The sequence below is a fragment of the Anthonomus grandis genome, chromosome 13 (assembly GCF_022605725.1).
Source record: "Anthonomus grandis grandis chromosome 13, icAntGran1.3, whole genome shotgun sequence".
Classification (NCBI taxonomy): Eukaryota; Metazoa; Arthropoda; class Insecta; order Coleoptera; family Curculionidae; genus Anthonomus; species Anthonomus grandis.
The window spans coordinates 8,312,304-8,325,734 of record NC_065558.1 but is presented as its reverse complement, the minus strand read 5'-3'; the positions used below and the strand labels follow the sequence as shown (position 1 = coordinate 8,325,734).

At 31.5% G+C, this 13,431-nt stretch overlaps 1 protein-coding gene across 5 annotated transcripts in view; it reads left to right on the top strand.

Moving 5' to 3' along the window:
* Window positions 1–13,431, top strand: part of LOC126743997 (zinc finger protein 236-like) — a 168,516-nt gene that overhangs the window by 102,799 nt on the left and 52,286 nt on the right. For 4 of the 5 annotated variants that reach the window (XM_050451300.1, XM_050451301.1, XM_050451302.1 and 1 more), the window contains exon 2: window positions 3,219–4,243. In XM_050451300.1, the coding sequence (XP_050307257.1) occupies window positions 3,236–4,243 (1,008 nt within the window). In that variant the 5' untranslated portion in view covers window positions 3,219–3,235. Of the gene's footprint in view, window positions 1–3,218; window positions 4,244–11,844; window positions 11,872–13,431 lie in introns of those variants that run through there. The other variant, XM_050451303.1, reaches the window with a different exon arrangement.

Sequence of the window (13,431 nt, the reverse complement as noted above, 5' to 3'; positions counted from 1 at the left end):
AAAGAAAGCGCCAAAAGCACGAATAAACAAAAGTGACTATAAAAAAACGAAGACCTTACAGTAAATGGTATAAAAAACCAAAAAAGAATGAAACGAAGCACGAAAACTCACTGGAGTACGTTTTTATTGTAAAGGCTGTGATGGTGAATCGTTTTTCTGCTTGGAATGATTTAATAAACTTCATAGATTTTTAAATCCATAGATAATTTTTTTTTAATACGTTTGTTTAAATTTTTGGTCTTATAGACCCAGTTGGCAGCAAACGTGTTAAGGTTATGTGAGAAAAGTACAGAATTAAAAACTATAGATTTTTTATCACCTATAATTTTCTTAAAAAGCATTTTTTTCTCAGGCAATTATTTTTTGCGAAAAAACCGTTTTTCATTAATCCTATCCTTGCCCCCCCACCCACCCCACACAACTTACCAGTAAGAAATTGTTTTCAAAAATTATTGTTTTCCAAAATAATACGCATGAATACCAGCTGGTTTTGTCGTTAATATCCAATCCAATTACACAGTTTTATTTAAGTTAGATATAATAATTATATATATAAATAGGTAATACAAAAACAGTGCTACTAGTTTGGATATTATGGACGAAAAACTGTGATTTTTCAAAAGAATTTCTTACTGGGTAAATGTTTGGGGTGGGTGGGGGGGGGGGGTAAGGGTTGTAATAATAAAAAACATGTTTTTGCAGAAAATATATATTCAATATCTAATTTAATAACAGTGTTTTCTCACAGTTAATATAATTTTATATATAAATATTTAGTATAAAAACAGCATTATTATATTGGATATTATGGATGAAAAACAGTGATTTTTCAGAAAAGTTTTACCAAATATTTGAGGTGTAGTAATCGAGTTTAAAAACTAGATACATAATTTCCGTGTCAATTTTTTTAAATTTCGAAATTTTCTCCCTTTTGTAAACATAATCGTATATCATATACGTATATTCTCCAGTTTAATAAATGTACCTTGACCATATAGGGTTGATAAATATACCAAAATCAAAAATTTAGTAAAAAATCATTGAATAACTATATATTTAACGATAATAATATATGATGTGTTGCTTGGGAAATATATTACAAATTATCCCGCTCATTTGGACTATGAGAAAAGAGAGTTCAACTATTGGGCGTCAATCATCTCCTCTGAATATGCTAGCATAGTGAGCGAAACTCGTGTAAAGATTTAAATAAAAAGGTTAATTGTTTCAGTTTTCGTTTGTATATATCTCGATTTCATTGCTCCATTACATCCAGTTTTATTTTTCTGACGCAGTTTATTTATTTGTTTATAAAAATTATCATTCTATTACCATAATTTGTGATGCCTCAGACTGAGATAGAGATATATTCTAAAAATAAGAAAAAAAATTGAGAAACAATCCTTTGCTCAGCACTCAGGGCTGAGAACTTGATGTCGATGCTACTCAGATATCCATCGTCTGTCCAAGATAGGTTGGTCCAAGGAACTATCTTTCTTGGTGACTTTATTAAGGATTGAAAATCCAAACAGACTCTATAAGATCCATCCTTCTTCAGTGCTAAATAGACTGGACTAGACCAAGGACTCTTCGATGGTTCCACCACTCCTAACTGCAACATCTCACTTAGAGCATCATAGGTAATTTTTTCTTACTTCTGGGAATTCTAGCAGGTACTAAATCTATGTAAAGACACAACAGCAGTACTCTTGCTAGCAAGGCCAGAGCAAAATAGTTACAGGTCTTAAGTCGTTATATTCCTCTGACAAGTTTATTTTTATTTTTGTACTGTTGCTATTTTCCAGGCTGTAAGGAAAACCCCTTCTAGTAAACATGTATTTTCGACGTATGTAATTTATGGTAGAATTTCGGACAAGACATCTGATAATTAATCAAATCCGAATAAAGTGTGACCTCAAGGGGGTTTAAAATGTACAGGAATGATGGAAAATTGACTTCCGGACCTGCCTGGAAAAAAGCGTCAAATTTTGAAAATTTTCAAGTGCTGACTTTCTTAGAGATTTGTGTTATGAGTTTTGCGAGAAACAAGGAGTTCGTTCCTAATAATTTTTTTCATACTCTCAGGCTACTTAAGGAAATGGGACTTCAGAAGGTTCTTGTATGAAAAACAGGGCCTTAAATCGAAATTTTGCAAGAACAACTTTTTTTTCCAAATAAAATGGAGAATCTAACAGTTGACTTCTTATAAAAAAATATTTTATCGCCTCGCAGATTTGAGGCAATTTGCTACGCCACTGGCAATTTTTTAAAAAATTGGCTTCATCGGTAATTGACAAATCACTACAATAACCTGCATGCGAAATTTAATTAAAATTGAGCTGGTAGTTACCCTATATCCGTTACCCTATATCTTTGTTATTAAACATTTCTGAGAAAAATTTTATAAAGAAAGCATATTTCTTTTTAAATTCTCTTATCACGTATTAAAATTAATGACGTTTAAACTGGACCAACTTGTATATGCCTGGAAAATTACAGTTTGACTTCTAGACAGTGCGCAATTTTTCCAAGCAAGTTAATTAAATTATTTGCCCCTAAAAACCACACTAATTTACTGCGTCAAGCATTTTTCTCACTAGAGTTCCTGAAAAAATAAAATAATTTGTCTCTTATTGGCAACTGAATATCTTGATTTCTAGTGGCTAAAATATTGTAATTATTGATTCCTGGGATTTTCCAATGGCTCTTTTAGTACTTTTTAAGAAAACTACTAAAATTTATACACTAAAAATTACGATATTGACATTTTTCTCACTAGAGTGCCTGGAAAAAATTAAATAATTTGTTAGTTTAAAAATAAAATATTTATCATAACTTTTAAACTACCAGCTCAATTTTAATTTATTTTCTCAATTTCAATTATCATAATTGTCAGTGGCGTAACATACGGAGGGACTTTTTTTGCCTCAAATCTGCGAGGCGATAAAATATTTTTTTATAAGAAATCATCTGTAAGATTCTCCATTTAATTTGGAAAAAAAAATTGTTTTCCAAGTTGATTAAATTATTTGCCCCTAAAAATCATACTTATTTACCGCGTCGAGCAGCGTAAATCGCAAAAGACGACACCGCACAACGCAACAATCTCTCCCGCCGATATGACATTGACGCGACTTTAAAGAACCACAACAACGATCAATAATAATCGTAAAAGGAAGACGAATGGTAAATTAATTGCACGTTCTTTAATTTTGCAGCGAGCCAGGGTAGTAGCATGCCATCGCGAAGACAAGGAGGAGCATCATCGTCATCAACAACAACACCATCAACAGCAGCAGTAGAGAATCGTATCAGTATAGAGGAGCGTCGCGACGCCGCCGATCCGAAGCGAGACGCCGTCATCGCCGTCCTTGCCGACAATAATAATAGTTCTAACGGAGAGTTGCCCGAGTGCAAAGTGAGACGCAACTACACGTGCACCAGTTGCAACGACTTCTTCACGCAGAACCCGCGTCTTTACTTGTATCATCTGCGCGATGTGCACCGCATCAAACTGAGAGTGTACGAGTGTCCGAGCTGTTTGTACGCCTCGAAACATTTCCAGAAACTCCTGCGGCACTCGAAGATGGTGCACGGCACCAGCGAGGGTGTCACTCCTGCCGAAACGTCCGCGCCGCGTAAACCTGAAGAAGACCCTTGCACCTACGAGGACCACGACGAGATGCTCCTCGTGGAAGAGCAAGAGGAGCAGTCAGTGTTCAAGTGTTCGGTGTGCACGTTCAGCAGCCGTAGTCGCGTCCTACTGAACCGGCACGAGCGGGAGGAGCACATCAAAACGAAATTCTTCAGATGCTCCAAGTGCACCTACGTGACCCACATCAAGGCCCGCTACACGAAACACGTGAAGTACCACTCGATGCCGATGATCAAGTGCGACATGTGCGATTTCCGCACGCCGTACAAATGGAACCTGGACAGGCACTGTAAGAACCATAACGGGAGGGGTGCGTTCCGGTGTTCCGCGTGCAATTTCACCGCGGACATTAAACAGAGTTTGACGGTGCACGAGATGAATCATCACGTGCCCCCGGTGGGTCAGGCGGCCGGTTTGGGAGTGGGGAGGAGGAGGAACAAAGTGGGCGCGAGTGATAGTACCGCCGCCGAGGAGGAGGTTGGGGAGGAGGAGGAGGAGGAGGAGGAGGGGGAGGAGGTGCTGGTTCCGGTTTCCGGTGAGAGGGAACACGATGGTTCTGTGAAGGTTGGCAGAGGAGAAAAACCACCGGTAAGTTATTTAGTTTGTAAGGTGAAATTGGAACAAGCGAAATACGAATCTATCGGGTCTGTCGGGCTCCCTTTACTCCTGCAATAATTTATCTTATATGAAAAAGAATACCACCACTTTCATGTAAATTTAATATTATCCAAGATATCCAACAATCAAGATGGTTTATATTAAATTCGGTTCAGAAGAATTTCGCCCCATACCCAGATAGCACCCTTTAAAAAAATTACTAATATCCATACACTATAAATTAAGATATTGAAATTTTTCCCATTGAAGTGCCTGGAATAAATAAAATAATTTGGCTCTTATTGGCAATTGAATATCTTGATTTTTAGTGGCTAAATTGTTGTGATTATTAATTTCTGGAATACTTCAACGGCTTTTCCAGCAACTACTGAAAAAATTATTGAAATGCATTCACTGAAACTCTGGATATTCATGTTTTTCTTACTGGAGTACCTGGAAAAAATAAAATAATTTGACTCTTATTGGAAATTGAATATATTGATTTCTGGTGGTTAAAATGTCGTAATTTTTTAATTGTGATATACTACAATGGCTTGTTTAGCACGTTTTGAAAAAACTACTAAAATTCATGAACTAAAAATTAAGATATTGACATTTTTTTCACTAGAGTCCCTGGAAGAAACAAAATAATTTGTCTCTTATTGGCAATTGAATATCTTGATTTCTAGTGGTTGAGATGTTGTAATTTTTGATTTCTGAGATCAAAAGATGGCTCTTTTAGCACTTTTTGAAAAAATTGCTAAAATTTATATACTAAAAATTAAAATATTGACATTTTTCTCACTAGAGTGCCTGGAAGAAGCACAATAATTTTTTAGGTAAATTTTATTGGCAATTAAAAATCTCGATTTTTAATAGATAAAATGTTGTAATTATTAATTTCTGGGATACTCCAATGGCTTTTTTAACATATCTTAAAAAAAATCACTTAAATATATACACTAAAAATCACAATATTGATTTTTTCTCACTGAAGTGTCTGTCTGTCTGAAGTAATAAAATAATTGTCCTAAGTAAATAATCCTAGTGGCTAAAATGTTTTAATTATTGATTTCTGGGATACTCACTGGCTACAGACTCAAACCTATTTTAACAACTTTGATGTAAATTTAATACTATTCGAGATATCCAAAAATCGAGATGGTGTATAATAATGTGGTCACCAGGGGAATTTCGCCACATAACTCAATTCCCTTTACTCCTGTAATAATTTATCTTATATAAAAATAAAAAAGAATTAAATTTCCTTTATAAAACTCTTATACAACTTTCATTCTAAATTTAACATTATCCGAGATATCCATGAATTAAGTTGGCATTAAAGAAGTTCTGTCCAGGGGTGCGATATGGGAATTTCACACTCAGGTTCGACACTAGCTGTTCCACTTAAAGTGACTTATGACAGGCATTTTGGTTACCACCGTGCTTTACTATGTGCAAATGTAACACCTTTATGGTCTTGGTGACCTTAAAATATCGCTGAAAAATCACCTTATTTTGACATGGTGTAGCGGGAAATTTAAATTTATATCGGCATACTACTAATGCGGGCAATTTTTGAGAGATTTTAATTGCTTAAGAATTATAATATTTGTATTGTGTAGAAATCTTGTTTTTTCGTTACGGATGGCGGGAAATTTGAATATACATCGTTGCGATTGTAAACGAGGAGTCAAGGAAAAGAATAAATACAATAAAAAATCTGTAAAACCTTTTGAGCCTTTGCTGGGAACACAATTATCGGGCACTGTTTGAATTTAAATTAACAGTTTAGCGGAAAATTTAAATTCTTATCTGGGTTTTCATGCTTTTTTACATTGAAAAACAGCCTGTTTTATTATTCCATTTGATTTATTAATTTCGGGTTCATTAATTTAACCATTTTTGACTTGAAAACTTCCAATAAACTGAACAGTTTGACTGATTGCGTAACTAAAAACCAATATAGTGCAGCACGAAAACAAACATTTTATGCGGTACATACGCGAGATAATAATGCAGAAGGTCAAACTTTTTTAACGCGAGGATAAAAGGAAAATTTTTTTCTCTGTATCGATGAATTCATTTTAATAATCTGAAAGGTATTAAATGCTCTGTTGGTGCTTTTCTCCCTTTTTGCGTAACGATGCCAAAATAAAAATGATGTTAAACAAAATTAACGTTTGGCTCGGAAATGATCTGAGGTTCCCAAGCAAAAATTCAAAAGGAAGGTCGGAGATCAAGTATAGTTGCGTTAAAATAAGAAGTAGCAGGATGTTTGGGCAAGAGGCCAAAAATATAACATACAAAGTGGTTTTTGAGTCGAGCTATCTGCGTCATTGCAAGAAATAGACGAGTAATGCCGAAAGAAATTTCTTTTTTTGGGTTTTTTCATACGGAATTGTTTGTAAGTAATATGGTTTAATTTAATAGAAATATTTTCTTTCTCTTTCTGGTTGTCACGGATTCAGGGTCAATTTCTTACATTTTATCTTTCCATCTTTTTTTCATTAAATTAAAAAACCGGTGTCCTAATCACTAATAATATTCTATAACAATACTTTACTAAATTTGATCCGTGGACTCTCCTTCACATCATTATAATGGATTACCGAAAATTCTTGTTCTTTTAGAACGAAGAAGCTTCTGGTACGTATACTCTTTTTCCCATCTTTATAATGATTACATAAATTTTGCCTGTAATGTTATATACATTTTCCTGAAAAATTTGAGATAAAAATTAATTTATTTACCTGCTTTTTTAACCAGACTATTAATAAGTTTAACTCCCTTTTTTATTTCGATAAAAGCTGAAAGGAATTAGAATAATTTCCATCTTTCAGGTATCTGTATATTTTTTTACAGTAAATAATTAAAGAAGAAGGAAATCTAATTTTTTCATTCATTCCAGACAGTTGAACTATTGGAAGATTCGTTTGTAATTTATTCCAAGGAGTTGAAGGAATTGTTTAAAATTTATTCCAGATAGTTAAGAAATTGCAGGCATCTTTTTAAACTTTTCCAGGCACTTCCACACACCAAGACTTAAATTAATATAATTTTGGTTTTTTTAGGCAATTAAATCACTTTATTCATGTATTCGAGATGTTGCAAGGTTTTTTCCAGGCATTTGAAGAATCATTTAGAAAAATTGAAAGAGGAAATTTAAAATATTCCAGGCTATTGAAACCTCGAGTCGTTCACTTTATTATTGCCTTTGAATCATATTTCAATAGCCAGGCAGTTGCAATGTTTAAAAAATTTTTTAATTTATTCCAGGATTTAGATTTTGCAGAATTTTTTCCACTTTAATTTCCCTACAATTTTTTATTTATTCCAGGCACTTGAAGAGTGAAAAAAATTATTCGGAAATATTGGAAAAATAAATTTAATTATTACAGGCAATTGAAAGAGTTACTTTGAATTTATTCCAGGTAGTTGAAATAAATACTTCTTGAATTATTCCGTCAGTTTAAATTTTGCAGGATTTTATCCAGGCAATTAAAGCTTCAATTAAACTACTTTAATTTCATTTTCATACAATTTAGTATTTATTCCAGGCAAATTGAAACCTTAAGTCGTTTACTTCATCATAGCCTTTGAGTCATTTTTCATGTATTCCAGGCAGTTGCAATGTTTCAAAAATTGTAATTATTTTATTCCAGGCTGTTGAAAGAGTTACATTGAATTTATTCCAGGCAGTTTAGATGTTGCAGGGTCTTTTCGAGGTATTTAAAAAATTATTTAAAAAATTAAAAGAATAAATTTAAATTATTCCAGGCAATTGAAACCTCGAGCCGTTAACGTTATTATTGCCTTTGAGATATTACTCATCTATATCAGGCAGATGTAATGTTGTTTCAAAAATTTTAATTATTGTATTTCAGTTAGTTGAAATAATTACTTTTAATTTATTCCCGGCTTAATTTAGTAGGATTTTTTTCCAGGTACTTGAAGATTCAATTAAACCATTTTAATTTGGTTTTCCTACAATTTATTATTTATTCCAGGCAATTAAAACCTTAAGTCGTTTACTTCATTAAAGCCGTTGAGTCATTTTTTATGTATTTGAGGCAGTTGCAACATTTCAAAAATTGCAATTATTTTATTCAGGCTCTTGAAAGAGTTATTTTGAATGTGTTCTAGGCAGTTTAGATGTTGCAGGGTCTTTTCCAGGCATTTGAAGAATCATTTAGAAAAATTAAAAGAATAAATTTAAATTATTCCAGGCATTTGAAACCTCGAGTCGTTCACGTTATTATTGCCTTTCAATCATTATTCATCTATTTCAGGCAGATGTAATTTTTTAAAAATTTTAATTATTTTATTCCCGATAGTTGAAATAATTACTTTTAATTTATTCTAGGCATTTAAAATTTTGCAGGATTTTTTTCAGGCAATTAAAGCTTTAATTAAACCACTTTAATTTAATTTTCATATAATTTTGTGTTTATTCCAAGCGGTTGAAGAGTGCAATTATAATAATTATTCGAAAATATTGGAAAAATAAATTCAAAATATTCCAGGCACTTAAAACCTGAAGTCGTTTACATTATTGTTGCCTTTAAGTAATTTTATATTTATTCCAGGCAGTTGAAATATGGAAAAAAATGTTTTTGGTTTATTCCAGATACTTGACATCTTGCAGGATTTCTTCCAGGCATCTGAAGCCTTTATTCTTTCGCTTGAAGTTGATGTTTTTATTTGTAAGCAATTTTTTGAATTTAAGGAAGGTTCCTCTTGTCTGTTTTATTCTACATTTAATCTTTTGTGGTGGATCCCAATTTTGGTTCAGCATACATCTCCGATACTTAAATTGCTTAACACTTGTTCAATATTCTTTACATATTTGAGGAAGTGGAGATTTAACAACATTGCTGATAAGACACAGCCTTGTCTTACACCCAGTTTTATATCTAAATACACTCGGTTATTGTCAAGTTGCTCAGTCGAATATCTGCTTTCTGTTTGCAGTACAGATTGCTAATTAATCGAATATTTTTAGCATCTAAATCCAGGGCCTTAAGGTGCGATATTATGATAAAATACGTGGAAATATCTTTCCTTTGATCCTAATAGTTACAAAAGTGTGCATAATTGCCTTTAAGTAATTTTTTATTTATTCCAGGCGGTTGCAATATTTCAAAAATTGTAATTATTTTATTCCAGGGGGTTGAAAGGGTTACTTTGAATTTATTCCAGGCAATTTAGATTTTGCAGTGTTTTTTCCAGGCACTTAAAGAATCATTTAGAAAAATTAAAAGAATAAATTTAAATTATTCCAGGCAATTGAAACCTCAAGTAGTTCACTTTATTATTGCCTTTGAATCATTTTTCGTCTGTTCCAGGCAGTTGTAATATTTCAAAAATATTAAATTTTCTCAGGTAGTTAAAAAAAATTACTTTTAATTTATTCCATGCAGTATAGATTTTGCAAGATTTTCTTCAGGCAGTTGAAGCTTCAATTAAACCACTTTAATGTCATTTTCATAAAATTTCTTATTTATTTCAGGCAGTGAAAGAGTGCGATTAAAAAAATTGTTTAGCAATATTATAATAAAAATAAATTTAAAATGTTCCAGGCACTTAAAACCTGAAGTCGTTCACATTATTATTGCCTTTAAGTTATTTTTCATTTATTCCAGGCAGTTTAAATGTTGCAGGGTCTTTTCCAGGAATTTGAAGAATCATTTAGAAAAACTAAAAGAATAAATTTAAATTATTCCAGGCAATTGAAACCTCAATTAGTTCACTTTATTATTGCCTTTGAATCATTTTTCGTCTGTTCCAGGCAGTTGTAATGTTTCAAAAATTTTAATTATTTTATTCCAGGTAGTTGAAATATTTACTTTTAAATTATTCCAAGCATTTAAGATTTTGCAAGATTTTATCCAGGCAATTGAAGCCTTAATTAAACCACTTTAATTTAATTTTCGTGCAATTTTTTATTTATTTCAGGCAGTTGAAGATTGCGATTAAAAAAATTATGTATTAATAAAAAGTAAATTATTAATGTTTCAGGTATTTAAAACCTGAAGTCGTTCACAATATTATTGCCTTTAAATTATTTTTCATTTATTCCAGGCAGTTGCAATAATTCAAAAATTATAAATATTTTATTCCAGGCTTTTAAAAGAGTTACTTTGAATTTATTCCAGACTGTTTAAATGTTGCAGGGTCTTTTCCAGGCATTAAAACCTGAAGTCGTTCACATTAATATTACCTTTAAGTCATTTTTCATTTTTGCCAGGCAGTTTAAATATTGTAAGAATCACCTTTAATTTATTCCAAGCAGTTGAAATATTGCAAAAATTGTTTTGATTTTAGATAGTTTAGACCTTGCACTCATTTTCAAATTTTTTTCAGGCACTTTGAGCCTCAGCTAAATCTTATTTTAGAATTTCTAAGACAGTTTAATCACTTCAATTAACCTCAATCAGTCTTGAGTTACTCATAACTGAAAAAAACAGCTTAATGGAAGTTGTTCGATATATTCGAAATAAAATGTTCTACTCTATATCTAAAAATTTTTTTCCAGGTATTTGAAGCCTCAACTGTATCGTAGATTCGAATTTTTCCAGACAACTAAATGACTTTAGTTTCATTTATCTGGAATTTTGCATTTATATTCCAGGCAGTTGAGATCTTGCAGGATTTCTTCCAGGCATCTGAAGCTCCAATTATTCCGCTTGAAGTTGATATTTTTATTTGAAAGCAATTTTTTGAATTTAAGGAAGGTTCCTCTTGTCTGGTTTATTCTATATTTAATCTTTTGTTTTCCAGACAGTTAATATATTTATTCGTTTATTTTATTTAAGGAAGTTAAAAAAATATTTAGGAATTTTTAAGCGTCTATATTCTCTGTTTTTTTTTGCCAGACAATCAAAACCACTTTAATAAGTTAAATTTTTCTACAATTTTTTTTAAATTAATTGCAGGTGGTTATAAACAACAGACCGCATCAATGTGATGCTATACCCACTTCAGGCAATTAAAACCAAAGCCACTAAGAGGTTAACAAATCAATATTACAATCGTGTGACCTTTTGAAAATACCATCGGCTAAACGCGTAGAAGATCTTTATTTAAATGTCCTTAAAGACTATTAAAGAAGTCGCATCTTTTTAACTGGACGAGTGTTAATTCCATTAACCGTTGACGAGTTTATTTAACACCTCCTGCAGACATTTTTTTTTCAGTCAATGCCATTTGAATATTATTATCGTTGATACTGGCTTTGTATGTAATTTTGGTCTTACTATTGATGATTTACATAATCGATGCTTGAGTTCTTCCATCTCTTAACCTCTCATTAACAAATTGATGTTTAATGCAAGACAAGCTATAGGGTAAAAAAATAGGTTAATCGAATCGAAGGAATAATCAATTCCCGAATCTCTTATGCATCGGAATAAACGCGAGACGATTTCGAAAACGTTACATTATGCAAATTTATTAGCGTCCAACTTCCGCATGTGTTAGAACGTTTAAATTTAAAACTCTTTTCTTAAAATAAATGCCCAAGTAAAAATACGCGGAATGTTAGTAGACCGCGCGAATTTTTACGGTATTTATCGGGTGCGCTTAAATAGTGCAACAAATGATTTATGTCTTTCTTGGTGAGTGGATGTGTGTTGGAATTACCATTTTTATACGACTTTCTTCGCATTAAGTGTCTTACATGCAAAAGATTTTATTCTAAAAGGACTGTAGTACAACACATGGTTCTTTTGCGATTCCAACTGCTGTTAAATTCTTTAATATAAATAATTACTTTTGGCAAAAATGCATTGAATAAATTTGCCAAAGATTACGATTCCACAAACATTTCTTGTACTACGGTCCTTTGACAATAAAATATTTTATTAATTGTTAAAGAGCATTGTGCAACATATATTTTTGATATTACATTACAGTTTTTATCATTTAATATAAAAAATATTCATTAAATCTGGCAACAGTGGATCGAGTATGTGGATGAGTAATTCTTTGAATGATTTAAAGTTTTGTCATGATTCGGTTTGAATAACATTTTCAGAGAAATGTATCTACTGAAGGTGGACAGTTGTGGAATTGTCTTGAAAATGTTGGAATGGAATGGAATTATGGAATTATGATTAATAAAAGATATTTGCTCTTGCTTGCACTGTCTATGAAGGACTAACAATTGCTTAAAGCACATGCTTTATTTTAAGCAATGTTATTATGACGGCATACAGATCAATGATTAGCATAATGAATATTTTAATGCTAAATATCTTTGTCAACAAAAAAAATAATATTCTTCAGAAAACACCAATGGTATGAGATTTCCATATTTATATATGTTATACATATTACTTTGCCATATTTCGTTGTCCTTTTCTAATAAAGATATCCAGAAAAAATTGGGTACATTTTATAATTTATTGAAAGATTTACTATTACTATGTCAATGTTTCCACCCCATCTGAAAAAGCTGGCAGCTTTGTCTCGAATAAATTTAAAAGAAAAATCAATATTTTCGAAAAAAAAATGTTCTCAGGTTCTTATAGGAACTTTGAATAACGCTGAAATAGGTGTCTAATGAAATTGTCCATGGATTATGGGTATTAATTTAAAAAATGATATTTGGTAAATTTTTTGAGTTATGAATTTTGTGTCGAATAAGTAAAAAAAACTCAATATTTTCGAAAAATTTTTTTTTTTCTCAAATTGTTGTACGAATTTGAAAAAACGCTGAAATAGGTTTCTAACAAAATTGTCCTTGGAATACGTATACAAATTTTCAAAATGATATTTGGTCAATTTTTTGAGTTATGAACTTTGTCTCGAATAAATAGAAAAAAAATCAATATATTCAAAAAATTTTTTTTTTCTTAAATTCTTGTACGAAATTGGAAAAACGCTGAAATAGGTGTCCAACGAAATTGTCCATAGATTATGCGTACAAATTTTCAAAATGATATTTGGTCGATTTTTTGAGTTATGAACTTTGGGTCGAATAAATAGAAAAAAAATAATATTACTGAAAAATATTTTTTTTCTTAAATTCTTGTACAAAATTGGAAAAGCGCTGAAATAGGTGTCTAATAAAATTGTCCTTGGAATACGTATATAAATTTTCAAAATGATATTTGGTAAATTTTTTGAGTTATAAGCTTTGTGTTAAATATATAAAAAAAATCAATATTTTTGAA